The sequence below is a fragment of the Podarcis vaucheri genome, assembly GCF_965113315.1.
Source record: "Podarcis vaucheri genome assembly, chromosome: 4".
NCBI lineage: Eukaryota > Metazoa > Chordata > Lepidosauria > Squamata > Lacertidae > Podarcis > Podarcis vaucheri.
The window spans coordinates 87,167,139-87,192,585 of NC_138762.1; the positions used below are offsets into that span (position 1 = coordinate 87,167,139).

General features: G+C 41.9%; 1 protein-coding gene across 1 annotated transcript in view; it reads right to left on the minus strand.

Moving 5' to 3' along the window:
• The window catches only part of TM9SF2 (transmembrane 9 superfamily member 2), a 33,757-nt gene extending 14,029 nt beyond the window's left edge, over window positions 1-19,728 (minus strand). The window contains exons 1-10 of the mRNA XM_082218654.1: window positions 19,438-19,728; window positions 13,317-13,384; window positions 12,465-12,558; window positions 8,652-8,779; window positions 8,071-8,200; window positions 6,883-7,007; window positions 6,068-6,182; window positions 4,146-4,225; window positions 3,939-4,047; window positions 2,448-2,580 (exon numbers count right to left, since the gene is read on the minus strand). Coding sequence (XP_082074780.1) covers window positions 2,448-2,580; window positions 3,939-4,047; window positions 4,146-4,225; window positions 6,068-6,182; window positions 6,883-7,007; window positions 8,071-8,200; window positions 8,652-8,779; window positions 12,465-12,558; window positions 13,317-13,384; window positions 19,438-19,566 — 1,111 coding nt within the window. The 5' untranslated portion in view covers window positions 19,567-19,728. The remainder of the gene's footprint in view (window positions 1-2,447; window positions 2,581-3,938; window positions 4,048-4,145; window positions 4,226-6,067; window positions 6,183-6,882; window positions 7,008-8,070; window positions 8,201-8,651; window positions 8,780-12,464; window positions 12,559-13,316; window positions 13,385-19,437) is intronic.
• Between the last annotated feature and the right edge of the window lie 5,719 nt (window positions 19,729-25,447).

Here is a 25,447-nt window from a genome sequence, read left to right on the forward strand (position 1 = left end):
GTTACCTCTCAAAAGTCCAGCTAGGTCCGTATAGTTAGCTCTTAGATCCAGTAATTGTTTAGGAATATCCTTGTAAATTTGTGCTCTTCTGTCCTGGATCACAAGTGCTTTGTTGAAATGTAAATCAAGTAGCTTGTCTCTCTCCTGTTTAGTCCTTAAAATAATCAAACAGTCTCTAGGCCTGTCCTTCCCGGCAACTCTTCCCAATCTAAATGCAGTCGTTATTTTGAAGTCTGTATCTTGATTTATACCCCAGAATTTGGAAAATTCTGCCGTTAAGAAACCGGTCAAATCCTCTTTCTCAATCTCTGGGATAGAGCGTAATCTCAAATTATTTTCCCTGTTTCGCAATTCCACCAAAGACAGGTAGGCCTGCTGGTCCGTAATATGTTTGTGGAGCGGCCTTACCTCTCCTTTCAGTTCCTCCACTCCTTTGGCTGCAGCCTCTGCTTTCCCAATCGCAGCCTCCGCCAATTTTCGATTTTCAGATGTTACGTCGTTTAGATTACCAATATCTTGTGAGTGTTTAGCCACCTGTTCTGAAAGTTTGGTAATTGAGGATGTGGCTAAGTCAATTTTTGCAATTTGATCATCCACTTTTTTATTCAAAATTGCGAATTGTTGTAGCATTTCCTCTAGCAAAGTGTTAGATCCTCCAGATGCCATATCCTCGCCTGTTAATTGTTCAGCTTCTTCAGCTGGAGTTGTTGGCGAGGGTGCAGTCTGTAAAACAGCAGGGACCGAAGATCTACGTCCCTGAGAAAACAGGGTTGTTTGTGTCAGTTTGCCTTTCCCTGCCTTCGACGCAGCTCTTGTTTTCACTCTGTCACTCATTCCACACCTGTCTTAGGATTCAAGGTCAAACTGTCAAAAGTTTCATGAGAAAGACAGGCCTTGGAGTAAACAACCAAACCACAGAGAGACAAAGCAAAGTTGGTTCCCAGAAAGTTGTAAATCCCAAACTCCACTAGAGGGAGTGATGTTACAGTTCAGGAAAGAAGAAACAAAGTTTCAGTCGCCATTAAAGTTCCTTCAGTTAAGTAAATTAACAATAATCCTTGGAAAAGACCTTTTCCCTCTGGCAGAGCTCTCACAATGTTGCCACAAGTTTCTTAAAAGGTGCAAGGTACAGTTGTTTAATTGTATCCAACAGTAATGCCTCTAAATATCCATTTCAGGTTGTAAATGTATCCGCAAAGTAGCCTTTTGTCCCGCTGCAAGTCCGGAGACTGGGGGTTTTAAAGTCTTTAAAGTTTTTAAAGGTCTAGCAGAGGAGAAAGTCCCCAAGTAAGGTACAGAAAATAACAAGAAAATAAGAGTAACTTGCCTCCTTCAATTTCCGACTTCTCTGGACGTATGATGTCTCTCACTTTAAAACCTCTCTGTGCTGCTTCCAGCTTGTCAGATCTTTGCCTTTGATCACAAGCATCGTCGGGAGACGGACTTCCTTTTTCTCGTCTCCCGCTTTCAGCCGAATTCGTTAATTTGTAATCCAATTTCGAGTAAGTCTTACTCACGAGTAGTTGATTTGTAATCCAATGTAGAAGGAAGAAAGGTCGGCGCTCATCAGTAACAGCCGCGCGGCTTCACTCCCGCAGAAAGAGCGATGAATCCACAGCACCGCTTCCCCTCCGCGCTTCCGGAACCCCTTACGGGGTCCCTTCTTCGTTTCGGGGGTCGCTCTTGGTGCCCGCCGGATCCCACGGCCACGAGCTCACTCTGCTCGTGGTTTTTCTTAGTGGGTTGTCGCTTTGCCGCAGCGAACGACCCTTTCCTGCGGAGCCCCTCTTCGCAGCGCAAAGAGGACCGCCATTACTTGCTTCGCGCCGCCTCCGGAAGTCGCCTTTTTTGAGGTTTTTAAAGACTTTGGTGATTTTTGAAGCTTTTCCAAAGCTTTCCCGACACCGTGCTTCGCAAGACAAAAAAAATCGCAAGACGACAAAACTCACGGAACGAATTAATTTCGTCTTGCGAGGCACCACTGTATTTTATTTTTACATTTAAATTCCATGTTTCCTACAAAGAGCTTAAGGTGGTATACGTGGTTTCCTCCACATTTTATTCTCATGACAAATCTGTGATGTGTATTAGGTCGAAACATGTGACTTGACTGATGGTCAGCCAAAGAGCTTCATGGCTGAGTGGGCATTTGCATGAACCCTGGTCTTCTGGGTCCTGATTAGTTCACCACTCTAGCTCTCAGCATCAAAGCAGTTTGAGAGTCAAATCTCCTATGTGTGTTTATGTATGTTTTGAGAACCTTGTGAACATCCAGCACCAGCAAACATGCCTCAAACCAGGAGGGGGGGGATAGATACATGCAAGGGAAGGACGAGGAGAGAACAAGCACATTGTGTGCTGTTGATCATCTAACCAAGGTTAGGCAGAAGAGCTTTTAGAATTAAGAGGGACTGCTTCACCCATGTATCCCAATATGTTATACTTACATAGAGTAACAAAAGTCATAATTAAAATCTGTGTTCCAGACCCCAGAAACACTGAGAGTAGCATTCCTTTTCTTGGGGGCCTAAATATGTCACCATGAACCAGTTTCCAACCAAATTCTTCCTGGGCATCTTCCTGAAAATTAATAAGCCAGTTGAAGGGTTTATACACACAATTATATATACCTCTAACTTCATCCTTCCAAACAGACAAACTCTGCGTATGGTTTATATAAAATACTGAAATATCACACGACATCAAACATTCAAACTTTGTAACTCGGAAACCAATGAGTAACATACAAATGAGACCTCAGAACTTTGTTCTTTCAACCTTTTGGGACATAGTAAAGTTGGACACTTAGTGTGAAGGTTCTTGTTGGGGGTGTCTATGGTCTACGAGGCTCCTCCCCAGTTCTAACCCTGGCCAAGCTGAAGCAAGAATGCCCTGAATCATGCAATCATTTGTAGACAGAGTCACTCCCCAACAGGAAGAAATCCAGTGTGTGCTGGGATGACAATCTGAAAATCTCACTAGTCTTGGCAGGGTAATTCATGGGATACATCAGGCTTCCTCAACCTCGGCCCTCCAGATGTTTTGAGACTACAATTCCCATCACCCCTGACTACTGGTCCTGCTAGCTAGAGATGATGGGGATTGTAGTCTCAAAACATCTGGAGGGCCGAGGTTGAGGAAGCCTGGGATACATCATTCATCAAAAGAAGTAAGTAAAATCAAGGTAATCACCCAGCTCCCCTTGGTCTGTTTGGGGTAACCTTTGGGGGGATTGCATCTGTGCCCAGCATTACCTTATGGAAAACATATAAGAAGGCTCGCAATTCAGATCCTCTGGGGGCTGCAGTTATTGCAACTGGGAAGGCCTCTTATTAGTTAACTGTCTCAATGGTAATTCCTTCAGGTGTTCAAGATGCCTGTGATATCCAAGAATAATCATACTCAAGACTAGATCTAATGAAACCAATGGACTTGTTATTTATGCCCATTGAGTTCAATGGATCTACTCTTGAGTATGACTTAGATTAATAGCATCCCTATTAATATGTATTATTTTCACAGAAATTGAACAGACTGTGTTCTACCTTTCCTTTTGACATTATACGCTACGATGTCCTAACACAAAATTCTGTCAGTAACTATTGTTGCAAAAGGAGTATGTTTATATCAGTTAATACAGTTGCGAGATCAGCTGGTTTTTATTTGCTGTAAGCCACAATGAGTGGTGTATTTATACTGTACTTGAAGGGTAGCATATAAACGTTCTAATAAAATGAATATACATAAAAGCTATTTGGGCATAATACAGATAAAGAGTTAGGCTGTGGGTGTGCTTATCAGAACATGACTGAGGCAAAGACATTCACAACATTTCTAAACATGAATATTTAGAAGGCATCACCAAAAATGTTGTATTAGAGACCTGAAAAATCTTAAACATTTCTTTTCCAATTTGTTTGAAAAAAACTTATACTTACAGTAGAATCCATCTGATTATATCTTGCAATGTCTTTATGCAAAGTTCTTAGCATGATCATAGCAACCATCCCAGACAGGAAAAGGACAATCACAAGAGAATTCATAATGCTAAAAGGAAACATGATGGCCAGTTGTCAAACCATTATCTTTCTTACCAAAAAAGTGCTCCAATATGTTGAATTACAAAATGAAAACATTTCCCTTACCTAAACCATTGTATATGTGTGTGAGGCATGGATTCTAAAATGTAATCCCACCTGGAGGCCCACCTGATTTCATCATTTTTCTGAAGAGAAAATGGTTAATTATTAGATGTCATACAACTGAAATAAAATTATAACAGAGTTGCCAAGTTTTTATCCTGGGAATGGCAACATAACTACTAATATATATATATAGAGAGAGAGAGAATAAATAATTCTTGGGGATCATGAACAACTTATTTTTTTCTGATCTTAAGTTATATAGATACTAATGAGAATTTTATCACTATTTTCAGTGGAACTGAGAAATCACTAGGATTCCTGGCAACCAACATTATGATTTTCATCATAATATTCAATATTTATATAATACTTTCAAGTCTTCAAAGATGCTCACAATATGCTCATTATCTTGTTATTATCCTTACAGCAAGCCCTGTAAGTTAAATCAGTATTATGACCCACCACATTGTTGAGGAAGGACAACTAAGACTTTGAGTGCCTTACTTAAAAGTTTATCTAGTGAGTTCATGACAGACACAATATTTGAATTGTGGATTTCTAACTGACCATGCGACACCTCTCTCACACTTAAGATCAGATGTCAAGAATGTCAGCTAAAACATAGTCTTTCTGAGCAAGGAATTGCTTCACTAAAATAATATCAGACATGATAATGAACAAATAAAAGGTGGAAAGCAGCTACCATGGCCTCTATACTTCTTGAAGGCTATATTCTGCATAGAGACTTCTCACTGAAGCTGCAATCCTCTACATAGAATCATAGAATTGTAGAGATGGAAGGGACCCTAAGGATCATCTTGTCCAACCCCCTGCAAGGCAGGAATATGCAGCTGTCCCATACAGGATTCGAACCTGCAACCTTGGCATTATCAGCAGTGTGTTCTAACCATCTGAGCTATGTGCTTGCCTAGAAGTAAGTTTCACTGACCACAGTGGAACTCATTCTTGAGTAAACATGTATAGCATTAAGCTGTAAAGTAAAAGGACCCCTGACCATTAGGTCCAGTCGTGACCGACTCTGGGGTTGCGGCGCTCATCTCGCTTTATTGGCCGAGCGAGCCGGCGTACAGCATCCGGGTCATGTGGCCAGCATGACTAAGCCGCTTCTGGCGAACCAGAGCTGCACACAAAAACGCTGTTTACCTTCCCGCCGGAGCGGTACCTATTTATCTACTTGCACTTTGACGTGCTTTCGAACTGCTAGGTTGGCAGGAGCAGGGACTAAGCAACGGGAACTCACCCCGTTGCGGGGATTCGAACTGCCGACCTTCTGATCGGCAAGTCCTAGGCTCTGTGGTTTAACCCACAGCGTCACCCGTGTCCCAAATACCATTTTAGTGTAGATCCAATATAGAGCAACCAGGGGCCTGCTCACCCAGTGGGACTTCTTCCTTTCCTACCACTATGGCTCCCTGGCACACTTACGAAATCTGCTCCGGAAGGCAAGCAGATTTCTGTCGCTCAGGCAAGTGGCCATCATTGGCTGTCTTCCTTTATTAGGATTCCAAAGAATTTTAACTGAGTCACATCTATGACATTTTCTACAAAAGTTATTTCCCTAGTTAGCCTAGAATAACGCAAGAAAAAAATTTAGATGAACCACCTTTCTTCAGACATTTACTAGGATTTCATTAATATTTCATAATGCCAATTTTTAAAATTCACCTAAGACAGCTCAGTCAGTAGAGCACAAGACTCTTAATATCAGCCCCACGTTGGGAAAAAGATTCTTTCATGGCAGGGAATTGGACAGGATGACCCCTCATGCTCCCTTCCAACTCTGCTATGAACTTCTGGTATAAGAATCACTAACAGAGTGTTATTTTAAAACCTCAGAAAGTACTTTCCAAATCATGCCCTCTCCAGGAAAAGAAATGGGAAAAGCCGACAGGCATACCAACCTCAAAAGTAACTGAATATGTGTAGGGAATTTTGACATTTCCAGAAGCAAGCTTGTTACTTAAATCCATAGGTGGTCCCGTGCAGTCTGGGCTGTCAGGATTAGTGTGCTTGTAACTGTTTAAAAAAACCAAAGACAATAGATTTGAGTGCAAAATGCAGTCGTTCTGGCAACAGATTTTAAATAACAAAACAAAGAGGAGGGTATTTGGTGGCCTGAAAGAGACTAGCTTTAAATCATAGCTTAAAGTGCACATTGCTCAAAGGTCCCCACAGTGCTCCTTCTCCACTGCTTCATTTAACAAAACCAGAGACTGACTTGCTGTTATGTGTGAACCAGCACTCACGGTTTGGCTTTCCCCCCTAACAAACCATGTTGGCAAGGCAAGGTCGGTTCTTGACTTAACATTATGTTTTTTAGGAGAGAAACAAGCCTCAAGTGCTGGTTTGCACATAATGGCATGGTATCTCTTCTACCAGGAATAAGCAGGGGAGGAGTGACTTGTGAACTTTGGGGCAGCAAAACCACGATTAAATTGTAACTATGGTGCAGTTTGTGTTATGTGTGAACTGAGCCTATATAAATGGGATCACAATGGCAGCAATGTTTACTAACTAGTATCGTATATACTTGTCCGGTATTATTTTTCCTATTAAGAATGAAAAATCTTAAGTGTTCCCTCCCTCCCACTCCTATACTTTCCACTTAACGTGAAGTCCACTGTGAGGAGCATGTTAAATTCCCTTATATCTTTCAAACCAAGTTATAACATTGCCAAAATGCCAAACAGATCTAGTAATAGAACTAAAGGCTCACCTTTTTGGTTCAAGTTTAGCAGCTACTAGTCTTGCGCTGGGAGCTTCATTTTCTACCATGTGGTAGACTATTTTGATGTCCACATGGTTGAATATATAGAAGGTGTCGTGTTCATGGAACTCAGACTACAGAAAAAAGTATATAGAAAAAACTTAATCAAATAGGTGGATGGAGCAGCGCACAACTGGCTTATAAAATAACTCCCCTCCTCTTCATCATCATCACCACCATCATCATCGTTATTATTAAAATTTATATGCCGCTTGTTTCAACAAACCACAGCTAAGATTAACCACATTTTATTTTGGTTTGAAAATCACAACAAGCTGCACTTCCATCTAAAATGGAAGTAAAAGCTTCCAAACTCCTTTTATAGTTCCACAGAAGGGGGAACACATCAGCCCACTGTTTACTTCCTGCGTTTTCATACCATACATAAAAATGAGGTAACTGTGAAAAGCCATTTCATAAGATTACATTTTTACACAGTCCAAGCTTTAAAAATTGATCCCATTTCTCAGGTTTAAGAAATTAAGTCTAAAACCTTGCCGTACAAGAAACAGCATTACAATTTACCATTAATGCTAATTTATGAACTAAGCTGACTTTTGTATACAGAATCATGGATGCTGGGGATATCCCAACAGCCAAATTTTCAGGAACAACAACAACAACAACTGGGAGCTGAAATCCAATTCCAAAGAATTATATTCTGTCTTTCAGAAACAAATTCTCCTCCACGCAGAGACTGCAAATTAGTTTGAAAATTCAAACCGGTTCACCAGAATCACTAACGGATAACATTACCTGTCATCCAATTTTTCTTTCATGCAACAATTCATTTCTATGTTCTTTTTATGCTGTTCTAACACCAACTGCTTTAATAAAAGGGGAAGTCATAAGGTGTGGAAATTAATGGTTTCATGGAGCAAACTTAGCATATGGGAGGAGATGTCAGGCTGAGAAGCACAATATAAAGCAGATTAGCTGCCTATTGTTATTAGAAATAGCCTTTGTCCATCTACGCCTCCTTCCTTCTACTCCTCCATGATTACTCAGTCATTGCAATGGTGTCAAAGCAGGCTCCTAAAAATAGCATACTTACACTGATAACAGCAAAAATTTAGGGGGGGAAATCAAGCAGCATAGTAATCTTGTACGCATTATTTAAAATTTATTTATACATACATTGATAACACAGGCATCTTTGGGATGTCCATCTTCTGTTAAGTAACAACCAATGGGAAATCCAGGATTGCAGAACCTTTGGTTATCTTCCACATCATAACACCAAGTTACTGGCATATTATCCACAATCCTATAAAATGAACAGTAATACATTATTTTCAGATGAAGCCTGTATCATTAAAGATGTACCACAGCTATAAATTTTGAGAAGAACTTTATCTGTCAAGGCAAAATATAGATTCACTAACAATGTTAGTAATAGTAATGTTTAGGTGATAGCTAATGGATACTGCTTGGGGAACAGATTCTCTGTTCTCCTGAATGCCTCCCCAAATCGGCTCCAGATTTTCCTCACCATTTGCCTCTATAGCTTTTAATGCACGAAAGGATATCGAATTGCTGTTCCAGTAGATCCATACTTTTATTTTTTAAACAGAAATAATTATAACCACGTTGTTTTAAATGGAAGAAAACATTACATTTCTTTCCATGAATGTCCCGCATTTCTCATCATAAGCTACCACAATTCTATATTTTCTACTAAAAGTAAGCAATTGGTTAAAAGTTAAACATGAACCTACCAGTGATGCTGATAGTTCAGTAGCATACTCTTTTTCAGAAAATCTAGTTTTTGCTTGTGATCTGGGTTTTTCAAATCATATTCTTTTGTACAAACATGCTTGCACGTCTCTGTTTTCTTAAAGGTAAACTAAAAAAATGAGAAAGAAATTAGAAACAAGCCTCCTTTTTACACATTGCTCACTCAAATTACTTAAAGATTTAATGCAAAAGTTCTCAAGATAAACAGCAGAACATCAAAATGCACACATGCACAGGTTCTCCAATTATTACATACAACAATTCAGTTCACTTTCGTGATTTTACCACGTGCCTAATAGCAACTTTTTTCTCCACAACAGCAAGCCCAAACTCTCAATCCAATTTTTATCTTGTTAAGAAGTCCAACTATACTGAAAACTATTTCAAACTATTCTCTCTTTTACCTTAAACCAAAGGGAATTTTGATCCAAGTCTTTTAACAACCTGAACTGCAAAAAATATTTCAGGTGGCTAATTCAGAAGGATTTAATAAATAAAAACTTACGGGTAGAATAGGCTAGGTTGCCTCTTCTAAACAACAGAATTTTCTACATGGCAGTAATACCACAAGCACATTTAAAATAATACCTGAGTAAATTTTTATACATACTGATCCTATACTAGGCTTCTCTGTCCTAAACTGCTTTAAGAGACTGCCTAATATGGTTGCGACGGGACGTAGGTGGCGCTGTGGGTTAAACCACAGAGCCTAGGACTTGCTAATCAGAAGGTCGGCGGTTCGAATCCCCGCGACAGGGTGAGCTCCCGTTTCTCAGTCCCTGCTCCTGCCAACCTAGCAGTTCGAAAACATGTCAAAGTGCAAGTAGATAAATAGGTACCGATCCGGCGGGAAGGAAAACACCGTTTCCGTGCGCTGCTCTGGTTTGCCAGAAGCAGCTTAGTCATGCTGGCCACATGACCCGGAAGCTGTATGCCAGCTCCCTCGGCCAATAAAGCGAGATGAGCGCCACAACCCCAGAGTCGGCCATGACTGGACCTAATGGCCAGGGGTCCCTTTACCTTTTTAATATGGTTGCATGACATAATTGAAAACTATATAGTAAGATGAGGGTACAAAGAAGTAGGACCCATCTTAGTTTAGTGAGAGATTCTAGCAATGCTGTAGCTGCAAACAAAGCATTACATTTGGTGCAAATGAATGAATGTGTGTTGGTGCAAATGAAAAATATAGGACACCAAGGTGAGATGTTCCCAGTTTGTTTGGTTTTTTTAAAAAAATAACAACACATTCCTAATTTCATCAACTGGCAGCCAACATGTCCACAATTCCAATGCAGCACAACTGTTTCTAAGGTAGGAGTATATTATCCAGGCAAGCCCTTTTCTTCTATAGCTTGGGGCCCTTCCCTTGAATAGCCTAGGAACAGACTAAGGCTGTGTGCTTCTAGGGAGATCTGGCCAGACATAGGGCATGCCTATGAGCATGTAGGGACGCGGGTGGCGCTGTGGGTAAAACCACAGTGCCTAGGGCTTGCCAATCGTATGGTCAGCGGTTCGAATCCCCGCAGCGGGGTGAACTCCCGTCTTTCGGTCCCAGCTCCTGCCCACCTAGCAGTTCGGAAGCACCCCTAAGTGCAAGTAGATAAATAGGTACCGCTTTATAGCGGGAAGGTAAATGGCGTTTCCATGTGCTGCGCTGGTGCAGGCTCACCAGAGCAGCTTCGTCACGCTGGCCACGTGACCCGGAAGTGTCTCCGGACAGCGCTGGCTTAAGTGAGATGGGCACACAACCCTAGAGTCGGATATGACTGGCCCGTACGGGCAGGGGTACCTTTACCTTTATGAGCAGCATAGCTTAGACATGTTTCTAAGATGGCTAAACTGACCAAGCTTCTGAAGCCCAACCAGATGGTAGGCGAGGGTTGGGGGAGCGAGTGTCACTCTTGTCAGCACTGCCAGAGCTATGCAACTGGAATCACCAGCCCGGCTATTATTTTAATTTCCCCATAATGCAATGCCTGCAATATTACCCAGTCTCAAATCTTCCATTTAGTGGGAGATTGAAAGGGTGGTTGCTGAACAACTCCAAGCATGCCTGGAGGATGCAGACCATTTGGATCCCTTCCAATCAGGATCTAGACCTCATCATGGGACTGAAACTGCCTTGGTCGCACTGGTCAATGATCTCTGGTGGGCTAGGGACAAAGGTGAAAGCTGTTTCCTAGTTCTGCTGGATCTCTCAGCGGTCTATGATACCGTCAACCATGACATCCTTCTGGACCGTCTAGAGGAGCTGGGAGCACTATTATACAGTGGTTCCACTCCTTCCTTCTGGGCCGTGTCCAGAAAGTGGTGTTGGGGGATGAGTGTTCAGACCCCTGGGCTCTCACTTGTGGGGGGCCTTGGGGTTCCATCTTCTCCCCCATGTCTTTTAATATCCATATGAAGCTGCTCAGAGAGATCATCGGCGGTTTGGGCTGAGTATTCATCAGCATGCAGAAGACACCCAGCTCTACCTCTCTTTTAAATCAGAATTGGTAAAGGTCAAGCAGTTGGAGAATGGGTGGTGGCTAACAGACTGAGGCTGAATCCTGACAAGACAGAAGTGCTGTTTTGGGGGGACAGGGGGCAGGCGGGTGTGAGGGACTCCTGGTCCTGAATGGGACAACTGTGCCCCTGAAAGAGCAGGTGCACAGCCTGGGAGTCATTTTAGACTCACAGTTATCCATGGAGGCGCAGGTCAGTTCTGTGTCCAGGGGAGGTATCTACCAGCTCCATCTGGTACGCAGGCTGAGACCCTACCTACCCACAGACTGTCTCACCAGAGTGGTGCATGCTCTAGTTATCTCCCACTTGGACTACTGCAATGCGCTCTATGTGGGGCTACCTTTGAAGGTGGCCTGGAAACTACAACTAATCCAGAATGCAGTAGCTAGACTGGTGACTGGGAGTGACCGCCAAGACCACATAACACCGGTCCTGAAAGACCTACACTGGCTCCCAATACGTTTCCAAGCTCAATTAAAAGTGTTGGTGTTGACCTTTAAAGCCCTAAATGGCCTTGGCCCTGTATACCTGAAGGAGTGTCTCCACCCCCATCATTCAGCCGGACACTGAGGTCCAGCACAGAGGACCTTCTGGCAGTTCCCTCGCTGTGAGAAGTAAGGTTACAGGGAACCAGGCAGAGGGCCTTCTCGGTAGTGACACCCGCCCTGTGGAACACCCTCCCATCAGATGTCAAAGAAATAAACAACTGACTTTTAGAAGACATCTGAAGGCAGCCCTGTTTATGGAAGATTTTAAAGTTTGATGTTTTATCATGTTTTTAGTGTTCTGTTGGGAGCCGCCCAGAGTGGCTGGGGAAACCCAGCCAGATGAGTGTGGTATTACTATTATTATTATGAATCATAAGTCAAGCAGTGTGGGGCTGGTGCTCCTGTCAGAGTTGAAGCAGGCTGTCTCCTTGTTGCCAGGCAAACTGTCCAGTAGGCAGCTCAGCAGCAATGGGCCTGTGCAGCAGGACTCAACAATACCCACAATGTAATGCTGATGTTGCAGGAAGTGCAGTGTGGGGAAAATGTAAATGGTCTAATTTACCCACTTAGGGCTGGGACCCCTGTGAAGAAAAGGTAAAGCAGGGGGAGCAACACCAGTCAGTCCTCTCCTGATCCTAACATTTCCTCAAGAATGTCATGTGCTAGGGCAGGCTTAAGCAAAAGCCTAATAAAGTTTTAAAAACCTTCAGTCCATTTGTACAAATCAAAACATGCCAACAACTGGGATTCACTGCTTGGATTCGGCAAATTCTTTGATTTTTAAAGCAATTAAAATACCTTATATGGCGAGGGCTCAATCCGTTCTCCAAACAACACCTGACCAAGATTTTCAGATGGACGTTTCCCTTCAGATGCTTCGCAAAAATCAAACCTAAAATCAAATTCAGCAAAACATGAACTCTGTCTTATACTCTATATCTAAAATGCATACCTACATATAATTCAGGACAATTTGATGAATTTCACAAGAAACTTTTGAATCTTATTTAAGTTGCCTTATTTGAACACACCTCCCTGTTGACAATTCTGTTCACTAAGTTGACTTTCAACCAAGTGTGCTTATGTCTGCATCGCTGAGCAATATATTTGCGATAATGCTCCACACAAATTATTTGCTTGTTACAACTCCCTTCATTCCTGATCATTGGCCGTGCTTTCTGCAACAGATGAGAGTTGGAGTTCAACAGTACTGGTCTATATTAAGCACCCCAAAAATAACATCTAATTAAGTTACTTGTGCGTGCCATTTAAAGATGATTGATTAAAAACTTTCATTCTTTACAGGGATCCAAAAATGTTAAATTGGCTTAGTAGTGCAAATTGCAAAATTTGGGATTCTACGTTTTGAAACTTCTATAGCCAGCAAAAACCATTAGTTCAAAATTCTTCCCAAATTTTTTGTTTAAGATATATAATATATAATATAATGAAAAAAGCAACTTCTAAAACAGAGCAAAAGAATCCTATCCTCTTGGCAAATATCAGGAGCTGGATTTAGCAAGCTAAACCTTGGTACAAAGCAACTAAACCAAACACCAAGTAACACTGACACTGCAGCTTGGACAATCATAACCTTGTCTACAAAATCTATCCCATCCTAATTCAAAGAATAGTGTTTCATATACTTACGCAGTATATTCATATGGAAGGACTGATTCCACAGAGTCTAGTCTATTCACAAATAGCTCTATCACAGGCTGCAAAAACACAATGAGACATTATTTATATATTTAACAACATGTATACACGTCATTGTAATAAAACCTTACATTCTTTTTAAAATTCTTTTTGTAAACTGCTTATCAGTAAATAACAGGTAAGAACAAGTGTTTAAAACTTTCAGAATGTTAGTACTGTAGTGCTACACTGAATTAAGATATGTACATAATGTATCAGTCATCAAAGCTATACACACTGCAATTATAGAGCATTTTGACGATTATTCTAAATGTGCATGCTCTGCCCTTCCTTACAAAAGATGAATTACATTATGCAATTGGCATTATGTAATCAAGCTTGCCTGTGTGACTTCTACAAGTAGTTATAAAGAATAGTTGTTTTGATTTAAAACCACTGTATACCAGCTCTCTGCATAGTTCCCATCTGCATAGTTGCTCCATCAAACAATAAAAGTAGTAAAATAAAATTGAGATAGGACAGATTTAATAAACAGAAGACTACATGCATCTAAACTACTTAGACGAAAGTGACAGAAAGTCAATGAGGAAAACAGAGTATTTATGAATTTTTTAATTAAAAGAAAAGAGTTTGTGATACAAATACACTGTAGGAAAACTATATTGGAAATGAAAATGGCAAACAGTGCAAAACAGTCTTCCCAATAGAAAACATGATATAAGTTACACTTACAATCCTGACTTGGGGCCAGGAGGAGCAGAGAGGCTGATCAACCACCAGATCCCAAGTCCTGATAGCATGTGCCAGGGCAAAAGGTGGTGGTAGGGGGCGGATCTTCCTTCCACTTTGCTATACTAGCTCTAGGCTAAAGCTTCCATTGAAAACTTGCCATTTCAAAAGGTGAAAGGATGCCAATAGCAAATGTATTTAGAAAGCGTGGCAATTTAAAGATTTACACTTTCTTTCCTGAATACAAGGAAACTAAACATGCCAAATCAGCTTATTCTCTAGGACACCAACTTTTCATGGCAAATTGCCCTAACTTGTGTAGAAAAGTTTTCCCATTCAAAATTTTCTGGGAAACCCACATCACGGACCTCCACAAAACTTAGAAAAATGGCATGAAGCCAACACCTCTCTCCACCAAACTGCATCCAGTGTTCTGTTTTCCCGGAGGAAATGAATTAGAATTTTTTCCAGGTTTGAAACAGATTATTTTTAGAGGATACTCTCTTTTGGGTTACTACCTTGTTTCATCTCATTTGGCAGAGGACTATTTTAAGACACCCAGGGCTGAACTTTATACAGCTTTTGTTGACTTAGTCCAACATGATGAATGAATTTTATTATTTCGGTCACAGACCAGTTCCAGCCCACATACAATATCAAGGAAGTCATAAAACACGATAGGGATACATCTGATCCAACATGATCGTTTATTGAAAAACCTGGAGGAGTCTTCAGTGGACAAAAGTCTATTATTTCTGATTAGGTGTTTTACTGTGAGACATCCCCACAAGCCAGCTATAGTACAAGAGGTCAGCTCTCAAAAATATTGTTGCATCAAGGGAAGAGAGTCAGATATGTACTTTGGCTCCCTTTCTGTTTGATCTGTCCTCGTATGATTCAAGTTCAATTCACTTACGATGCATGCCCTCAAATTAAAAAGCACCTCCATTAGTATATTACGGTAAGCAGATGGTGGTGTATTGTTATCATTAACAAAAAGTTTTAGAAGGGCTTTAAAGCAATTTTCTTCATAGAGAAACAGTGAAAAGATGGTTGTGATAGAACTAAGATCTTCCTGTTGTTGGTTTTCTAGAAGGGGATTGATTTCTAAGTGGTATATGGATGACTATTTGTTGGAGTAATTGAGAGCCTTTTGGTACTTGGTGTTCTTTTTTTGTTTTCCATTGCTATGGAAGACCCACATAAAGCAGGCTATAGCAATGGAATCTCTTACCTCTCAGGCTTTTGTGGGCAGTTCGTTATTCTAAAGGTGGACCAGCCATCTTCCAGGTCTACAGCAGAGCTTTCCAAACTTTTCATGTTGGTGACAAACTTTTTAGACATGCATCATTTCATGACACAGGAATTCAGTTTTACAAAGAAACTAGAGGTTAAACTAACCCCTTTCCAGCCCCAGGAGGAGCGCAGGGAGTGTTTCATTACACACCTATACACTGCAGTTGACACACTAACGTGCTGCAACACACAGTTTGGAAAGCTGAGACCCGCGGGTATAGGGCAGTATAGTAATTAATTAATTAATTAATTAATTAATTAATTAATTGTGCAAGCAAGCAAGCTCTGGTCTCTATAGGGTCAAGATTGCAGCCCAACAATTGTTTGGATTTGTTTTTTGGGCAGGGAACATTGATGGCACTCTAGAGAGAAGGTACAAGGGAATTTTTTGAAAATAATTTTTGGAACTCCTAAATGTGTAAGGAGAGCATATTGAGGTGGGTTTTAGGTTCCTCCAAGCAGTTGCATGGATCACTGTTTGAAATTATTGGCTTCATATCCATCTTAGGAAATTTACACAGTTGATTGATAGTCAGAGATTCATTCATGAGCTTCTGGGGTGGAATCTGCATTAAATACATCTTTTGGGATTTTTTGTGTGGATATCCCTACTACTTCTCACCAAGAAGCTAAGGTGTGCATAGAATTAAGGAGCTGAAGGCCTTTTCTGTCAAACTTGTTCCCCAATATATTTGGGTTTGGATAACTGGAAATGTTATTAGATATAAAAGTATTTTCAGCCCTCTTAACCTTCCTAAAGCTCAAAGCGCTTTTATGCTGGTGTGCTGCAACTCTCTGCCAGCAGCATTAATGGAAAGTAGATTTAACTGAACTTGATTAGAAGAAAGAGTACACCATTGGAATGAGGGTTGTCAGAAATTTATTTGTCATGTTCTGTTTCACTGCAAACATAACAGAGCTAGGAAGCATCTGATCCTCCCATATTTAAAGCATCAATCTGGTACTGATGTCAGAACTCCATAGGAAGGAAAAAGGTGAGTATGTTATAAGAACTGTAGCCCTTTTTAAAGTTTGGTGATCAAGATAAGGGTTCAGATGATCTCAGAGTGAGTTTGAAATGGATGTAAAGCACTATATCTTTTTCAATTATATTACATTATGAATGTAAATATCCATGATGTTTGGGGTCTGGTACTCCAGTTGTATTTTACAATGGTATATGACTTTATGAATAAATCTGATCTGCAACAAAACTAAAATTTTTTTGCAGTTGTCCTGTTGTTATTCTTCTTATTTCATGATGTACTTATGAAATAGAACATTTTCTGTGAAAAATAAAGCAGTGGAACATCCCCCAGATATTTTATACTTGTAAATAACTTTGGCAATTAAGCAGTATATAACAACAACAACAACAACAACAACAAATGGTATTTAAGTGCACTTGCAACATTCATTCGCTTTGCTACTCTTACATCTCTTTCCCCACAACTTCTGCTGTTTTATACTTCTTCTTCTTAATTGAATTTATACACTTTATACTCTTTGCTAACTCCGCCCAACATGCAGCAAAGGTTTCAGGAATCTTAACTTGATTTCCAAACACAAAGTGATCCATTGGAAGGAAAAAACATACAAATGCAAAGAACGTGGTATGGCCTTTAGCCAATAGACCAGGTTGAAAAGGCATCATCAGACACACGGAGAACATCTTTTCTCCTGAGAACAATGGAGTAGCACCTTTACATGCCTAGGTTCACTGCAGTGCCTTCAATGTATCCATACTGGAGAGAAACCCTATTCTTGCCCATACTGTAGTCTGCCCTTCACAGAATCAGGAACTTTAAGGAGGCATGAATGGGTTAATCAAGTTGTCCAAACATAGTATTCATCACATTGAGATTATTGTTGTTTTAACTTTCTACAAACATCAAAAACTTCCGCATAACACTCCATATGCACAGACTATGGCATGATCAATGCATGCATCACAATGAGATGGTAAAATCCTCAGGTGATAAATGGAGTGCTCTGCTTTAGGTTACAGGTGGCAGTATTGTTTTCCCCTTGCCGAAGAAGAAGCCCCTTGCTGTTGTTTAACTCTTCCAAGCTCTATGTACACTGAAGGTGTTGCATGTAATTATAAATAGGCTATCACCAGTTTAAACCACCAGTTTAAACATACAGTATAATTTCTAATTTAAAGTCTGTGGAGCTGCATGAAATTCAAGGGCAGCTTAAACTGCAAGGTCCATTAATACCATGAACTTACGGTATTTATCATCATCACCATCTTACTTAAAGCATGTTTACCCCTCTTTAGCCAAAAGTATTCCAAGAGGAGCTTACAAAAATCAGTATAAGACTGAGGAGAAGGTACTACATAAGAGACATGTCACATAAGGAAAGAGTGATGGGTAAGGAAGAGGGAAAATGCAAGCCCATGTTTCAGTTCCAAAGTTATGATTCCTAAACACATGAATGCAGCAAAAGTGGTAATCATACTCCATTGCCAAATATTATTATTTCAACTTCAGGCATGTCCTTCATCAATTTATGACTCCAGAGAAGGAGAAGGGAAAATAACGGTACTTCAGGATGGAGAGAAGAGGAGCTAATCTTGGGGATATGCAATCTCTTTAGGCAACTCATTAATAAAATAAAATATTCCTCTAAAAGACCCCGTCACTAGAACATAATAAGTTATCTAACACTGGCCTACCCAATCACGTACCCCTACACAACTATTCAATGAAACATGGCTCCCTTACAAAGCAGCACTAACAGTAAAAAAGAAAGGAAGAAAAGGAGGGGTCTGAAGGAATCCCAAAGAGAAGCATAAGACAAGTTAGGCTGCTGCCAATCCCACCACAGAAGTGGAAGAAAGTGCATTTTACACACACACACACAGAGAGAGAGAGAGAGAGAGAGAGAGAGAGAGAGAGGTTGGATGACCACATGTCCTGTATGATCTAGTTGAGATTCCTGTAGAACAGGAAGTTGAACTAAAAGACCTATGGGGTCCATTCCAACAAGGTACCTGCAGAGCATTCTTGAGAGTGGGATGGCTCCTCCCATCTGATGGGGCAGGCAAGGTTCATGAAGATCCTCCTTGTGGGAGAGGCCATCCTGCTCTCCCTGGACAGCCCCAGGCGGTTGGGATTTCTGCTTTCTCAGCTACATAGAGCTCAGCTTTAGAGCCTTATTTTAGTTTCATTTCTCCAACTTCAACTTCCAAGCACCCATCATAGGAGCCGCTGCATCCTAACATAAAGGTCTAAGGCAATGAGCAAGCCGCAGTGGGCCACTAAGCCTGACCAGCTTGTTGGCACTTACACATGCCTGGGCACAGACCCCTACAAGTGTCCCTATTTTTCAGGGACAGTCCCGGATTTACTGTCCTGGTTTCTTATTTGATCCTGGAATGTCACACTTTATCTTAGGACATCCATGTTTTCCTGGGAGAAATATTGGGAGGGTATGGAATAAGATGTCCCTATTTTCCTGGGAGGAATGTTGGGAGGATATGGAATAGGATGCCCCTATTTTCCTGGGAGAAATGTCCCTATTTTCCTGGGAGAATATGGAACAGGGTGTCTCTATTTTCATAAGAGAAATGTTGGAGGATATGGAATAGGATGTCCCTACATGCTGGCCACATGACCTGGAAGCTGTACGCCGGCTCCCTCGGCCAATAAACTGAGATGAGTGTTCGCAACCCCAGAGTCGGTCACGACTGGACCTAATGGTCAGGGGTCCCTTTACCTGGGAGACATGTTGGTAGGATATGAAATAGGATGTCCCTATTTTCACTGGACAAATGTTGGAGAGTATGTGGACACTGACAAAAGCAGAGATTAAAAGATGCAGTCCGGGGCATTCTGGAAGACTTCCTGCCAGCCAATCCACTCCTCCATCCCAAACGCAAGAAAGCCTAAGCAAGCAGGAAAGACTTTCGATCTGTCACTGCACAGCTAGTTAGCAAGTGTGTATGTATGTATGCATGGGGGGGGGGCTATTATGACATGACACCCCCCCCCCAATAAACGACATTACACACACCCCTCCGGCATTTGAGGCCTCGCTCTCCGGACTCAACCGCCCTTCCCAACCCGCCCCTACGGACCTTGCAGTCGGATTTGTCCGGGTCGTCGCAGAAGTTGACGGGCGCCAGGCCGGGCAGGTAGAAGGCCGGGCCGGAGGGCGAATTAGCCACCAGGAGCGCGACGGCCAACAGCAGCTGCGCGCCAGTCATGGCGAAGGGAAGGCGGGTGGGGTGTAGGAGGGTCGGGGGGTGAGGGAGACAGAGAAAACGGATACGGGGGGGCGGGCGGGTTTTTTTCTTTAAGGGAAGAGGGTACCCTCCCCCGCGCCCAAGCACGAAACCGAGCCGAGCCTCCTCAGCCGCTACTTCCGGCTTCCTCAGACACGTCAGCTCGCGCACACGGAACTGCGAGGCACGAAGTTCGTGCGTGCGCGCGCGCGACCGAGCGGCCGAATCGCTTCCGCCCTCTTCCTCGCCCTTCTGCCCCGGTTGCCATAGAAACGGCAGGATGAGGCGGCTCCCCACAGGGCAGGCCTTTTGGGCCTAGCGCGGCCTGCCGCGTCCTTTGAAAATACGTCATTCGGGCGGCAGGACATGTTTAATAGGCGGGCAGCCTGGTGTCCTGACGTTATAGAGTTCTCAGGCTAAGGCTGGGGAGAGACCCCGCTTCCAGTCCCCGTGAAGAGTACTTGGGTGACTTTGGGCCAGCTGCTCTCTCAGCCCAACCTGCCTGCCTCGCAGGGTTGTTGTGAGGATAAAGTTGTGCAGGTGAGGGGGGAGGAAACTATGCTCATTGGCTTCACTCCTTGGTGGGATGTAAATACAGTTCGTACATGAAAACAATAATATTCGCGGGTATCTTATATGCTCCCAGATTAAATGACATTTTAAGCAATGGACCATTACAGAACATGAGCAGCAGTTAAAAGCTATAACAGTAACAGCACTTCTGAGAGTCCTGGGCAAAATCATCATCAGAAGATATCTGAAGACAGCCCCGTTTAAGGAAGTTTTTAATGTTTGATGTTTTATTGTGTTTTTAATATTCTATTGGGAGCTGCCCAGAGTAGCTGGGGTATAAATAATAATGGGTTCAGTATGAATCATAATCATCATCATCTTTATTCTGGCACTGAGATCATAGAGTTTCCATTAGGCAAGCTTATCTGGTGATGAAATTTCAAAGACAGGAGGCCACTGTTGAGAAGGCCCTGTATCACATGTCAGCACCTGCCTTACCTTGGATAGTAGTGGCATGCAAAAAAACCTACCCTGAGGACCAGACCAATTTATGTGGTTACAAGTCCTTGAGGCACACTGGTCCTAAGCCATATGAGATTTTGTTTTGCTTTTGTTAATTTAAAGCATTTCGGAACCACTTAGGAACAGAGAAAGTTAATTTATACTCAGTCAGTACCAACAGTTCATCTAGACAGAAAAGCTGCCTATAAGCTTATACACTTGCTTCATGACTCCTTCAAAGAAACAAAACACAGTTTTCTGTGTTCCGACGTCTAGGGATCACAGGAAACAAAGCTGTAATTGTTAGGTCGCTTACTAGGAACATGGGAAAGACCATTATAGTCAGACCATCCATCTATCTAGCTTAGTATTGTTTTCACAGACTAGCAGTGGGACTTCAGGGTTTCAAGCAGCAGACATTTCCAGCCCTACCTGGATAAGTCAAGGATAGAAGTTAGGAAAAGCAGGTGCTCTACCACTGAACTATAGCCCTTCTCTACTCACTTACTTCTGAGTACATATGCTTAGAATTCCACAATTAGAATATTTGTACAACTGCAAAGACCAGTCTATATACACCAAGAATGGGGAACATGTGGTCCTTCAGATGCTGGACTCCATGCTAGATGGACCAATGATCTGAATTATTAAGGTAACTTCCTACATCTCATTCTTGCTTAATAACTGCTTTATTGAATCAGGCCAAGGTCCACTTTGTCTAGCATAATTTGCAAAAATCTAACAAACAGGCACTCAGTTTCTACAAGAATTTAACCAACATATGAAGCCAGGTCTGCCTATTACAATACCATCCAGGAAATGCAGGAGGAAGGGGTTTTTTTTAAAGACAATAAACTGAAATTACGAAGTACATATGGGCCAAACAATTTTTATGTGTCAATACATTTCATATATTTTTACAGCCGGAAGTTATAAAAACACAATAAGCCAGGTGTTGAAATACTTATTCAGCATGGTTTTGATGCTTTTGCTTTGCACAGCATACAAGCAGTGGCGTAGCGTGGGTTGTCAGCACCCGGGGCAAGGCAAGTAATTTGCGCCCCCTAACCCGTGGATTTGCGCCCCCTAACCCTAACCCCCAGATGTTGCGCCCGGTGCGGCCGCCCCCCCCCTGCACACCCCACGCTACGCCACTGCATACAAGTACTTCACATAAAATAGCAGAAGACCAGTAGCTTTACAGTAAACTGTATAATATTTTTACTTGTAGAAAAGGGAGGCAGTTTCTGGACATTAGATATTGGTATCCATATCCACCGTGGGCATCACTGCAGAATGTCGTTTCCTACTTCTGCTCAAAAATAAAAGAAGGAAACGCACAATTATGACAAGTTATGGAGAAACTGAAAAAGCAACAAAAATTAAACACACCATTGCTTGGATCATGTTTAACTACCATATAGCCAAGCCCATCCCAACATCTAGTAAAATAATCAAGCCCATCCCTAAGAAAGCAATGGTATTCTTCAACAAAACAAGTCCTTCTGGTTTTATGTGGGTAAACTGAGATGATACATAGGATGAGGCTCAAAAAGCAAGAACAGAAGAACTAATCTATTCCTCTAAGTATTGACAAATTATGTAAGAGTCAAATCTCCCTACCTACCTAATTAATTAAATAAATAAATCAAGCTCTCAACCCAGGTGTATATGGGGAAAAATAAAAGTGATTAAATAGATTCATTTGCAGTGGGAAAAACCCACTATCTACTGTACTGTTGCTGGTGTTATGAGTTTTTGGGGTGCCTGGACTCAACTTCTAATTCTTAGGTGCAAGCACTGGATTTAGCAAAGTGTTTAAACACAGGTGAAACCAATTTCCCGTGTTCAGGAGATCGCCTGAGAGATGGGCCATTAACAGAGAACAAAGACAGGGAGGTGGGATATCAGCAAAGCAAAGACTCTGTTCCGGCCAGCAAATGAGGGAAGCCCATGTCTGAGCTCTGAGACAGAAGAGCCAACGCATGGTGGAAAGTTTAGGATTGCAATTTGGGAATGATGTGAGCTGGAGAGAAAAAAGCCAGTAAAAATTCAGCAAGCTGTGGAGTGTCAGAGCCATGACTGATGTCTTTTTGAATCCCAGGCTGCAGCAATGGGAGAAAAGGGGCCCCCTTGGAGTGTTAATGCTATGAGCCCCTCCATCACAGGCTCAGGTTGTAGACATGAGCAATAGATAGATAGATAGTAAAGACACCACAATCTCTGCTGTGCCTCATTTCCAAAGGAAACACAAACCCTAGGTTTGTGTCAGGAACCCCTGAGAATCTTGCACATCTTGAAGATTAGGGTGGTGTGTAACATAATATGCAGTCTCTTTATTCTTTTTCATCAAGTTATTTGAAACCACAGTTGTCTCTTAAGTTTTCATGCTGTTTTTAACACATTTTAAATTACTTATTATGAACACAAACATTAGAATACTGATAAATCTCTCCTCCTCCTCAGGGCTTCTTTTGCCCTTTCCCTCCTTGACTATGAGCTCTTCTCCTAGCGTGCTTCCACTTCTCAATCTCCTTGTTTGATCAGCCTCTCTCAATCTTAAAATAGGGATTTTTTTGTTAGAGCTGAAGATAGTATGATGCAGCATTGTTCATGGTATGCACACATCCTGCTACTATCTCTCTTAACATGGTTCACAAGGTTTTATAGTATTTCACACAGCGCATGCAAAACCTTGCAGCCTCTCCCTATCCTCCAGCATCTGCTGCCCAATGGTAGGGCCGGGCTTACATATACTTTGGCATTCTAACTAGCCTATCTGCAATTCCCTCCCATAAACCTATGACTTTCTTTCTTTCTTTTTAATAGTCCCATGCACACAATCACCTCTTAGTCTAGAAATAAGTCCAGACTGGGTGGGTGGAGGAAGAGCTTGCACAGGGAAAGGATGGATAAGTATCTACATGTTACCTGTTTTTCCTACAAATGCTCCCCAGTCTCATGTTTGGAAACACACCTTTCTTGAGATAATGTGTTGTTGTGCACTAGACAGCAAGAACATGAGTTTCCAAGGCATTTAGAGAGGTGCTTTTTGCAATAGATGCTAAGAAGGGGTGCAATAAAATGGGCTGCAGCAAATGCTTTTAAAATGAGCTAGAACAGATTAATTTGTCCTCAGTTTCCCAACCACTTAAGCAGCTGGCTGGATGCCTTGATTGAGCTCTCAAAAGTATTGTATCGGGAGCAATTAGGTAATTGAGAGGTGGAAAGGTACCAGGAACAGATGGCCTTCCTATTGATTTTTCTAATATATTTTCTGATAAATTGTTCCAGTCATCACCACCCCCTTCTCCCTGGCTTTGAAAATGTGTGGCCATTTTGTCCAAAATATTATCGACGATGGAATAAGCACAATTCTCATAACAATTTCCTAACTGCATCCTGAATCTAGATGTTAAGAATGAAATAAACGTTATCCCAGAAGGCTGGAAAGTATCTTCATTTTAAATTATTGTACTTGTCTCCATTCAGTACAATAACTGTGTACCAAATATGCCCTAAAGATTTTCCATATCTAAAACAGTGGTTGATTTTTAATTTTCTTTCGTCTCACCATAGCCTTCTGAGATTATAAAAAAATGATTTACTTGGATCCTTAAGTGGTTTTTAAAATAATTACTCTTGTTACATCAAACAAGGTTAAGAGGCTGGTGTTCTGGGCCCTGGCAGGTGCCTGAGGATGGCTCCCGCTGACATGGAGGCCTCATCTGAGCTGTGTAATATCGGTGAAATTTACAGAATACATGGTAGCAACTTCTGTGAGATATCCCTGGCTTGCAGAAGTTGCTACTGCGTCTTCTGCAAGTACTTGTCTCACATTATACTGGTGGGATTGTAAGTAGGCTACAGGATAGTACTGCTGGTGGTGAATAATTGATCTGGGAACCGGACTCTATTTCCTTTCCTTGGGAGTTTTTTTCTGAATGGCGCTCCAGCTAGCAGCAGTGGCTAGCGATCCTTGGATGAGATGGGTCTTCATCTTCCTCCCTTGTGCAAAAATAGTAGGCCCTTAAGCAGTGCCATTTAGGGACATGGGAGGCGCTGTGGGTTAAACCACAGAGCCTAGGACTTGCCAATCAGAAGGTCGGCAGTTCAAATCCCCACGACGGGGTGAGCTCCCGTTGCTCGGTCCCTGCTCCTGCCAACCTAGCAGTTCGAAAGCACGTCAAAGTGCAAGTAGATAAATAGGTACCACTCTGGCGGGAAGGTAAACGCCGTTTCCATGCACTGCTCTGGTTCGCCAGAAGCGGCTTAGTCATGCCAGCCACATGACCCGGAAGCTGTACACTGGCTCCCTCGGCCAATAAAGCGAGATGAGCGCCACAACCCCAGAGTCGGTCATGACTGGACCTAATGGTCAGGGGTCCCTTTTAAGCATTGCCGTTGTATCTTTCTCCCCAGCAGTATTTTATTTGTCAACAGTGCCTACTTCTAGAGGTAATATAGTCTGCTATCCTATATGCGAAGGGTGGGAAACATTTAGCCTCCTTGATGTTGTTGTTGTTAATTGAATTTATATTCCGCCCTATACACGGGGGTCTCAGGGCGGTTCACAGAATAAAATCAAGATATGAAATCATAAAACACCTAATAAAAACAAAAACAACTACAATTCCCATCAGCTCCAGCAAGCATGGCAAATGGCAATGGATAATAGGAGTTGTAGTTGAGGGCCAAAAATTACTCGCATGCTGTGCTACGCACACTTACCTGGGAGTTAGTCCCATTGAGCAGAAAAAGCATATATAAAAAGTTAAACACCAGAAAATGTTTTATCCCTTCTCCTGCAATTAGAAATATAGTCTTAAGTTCTGTGTATTGATTGCAA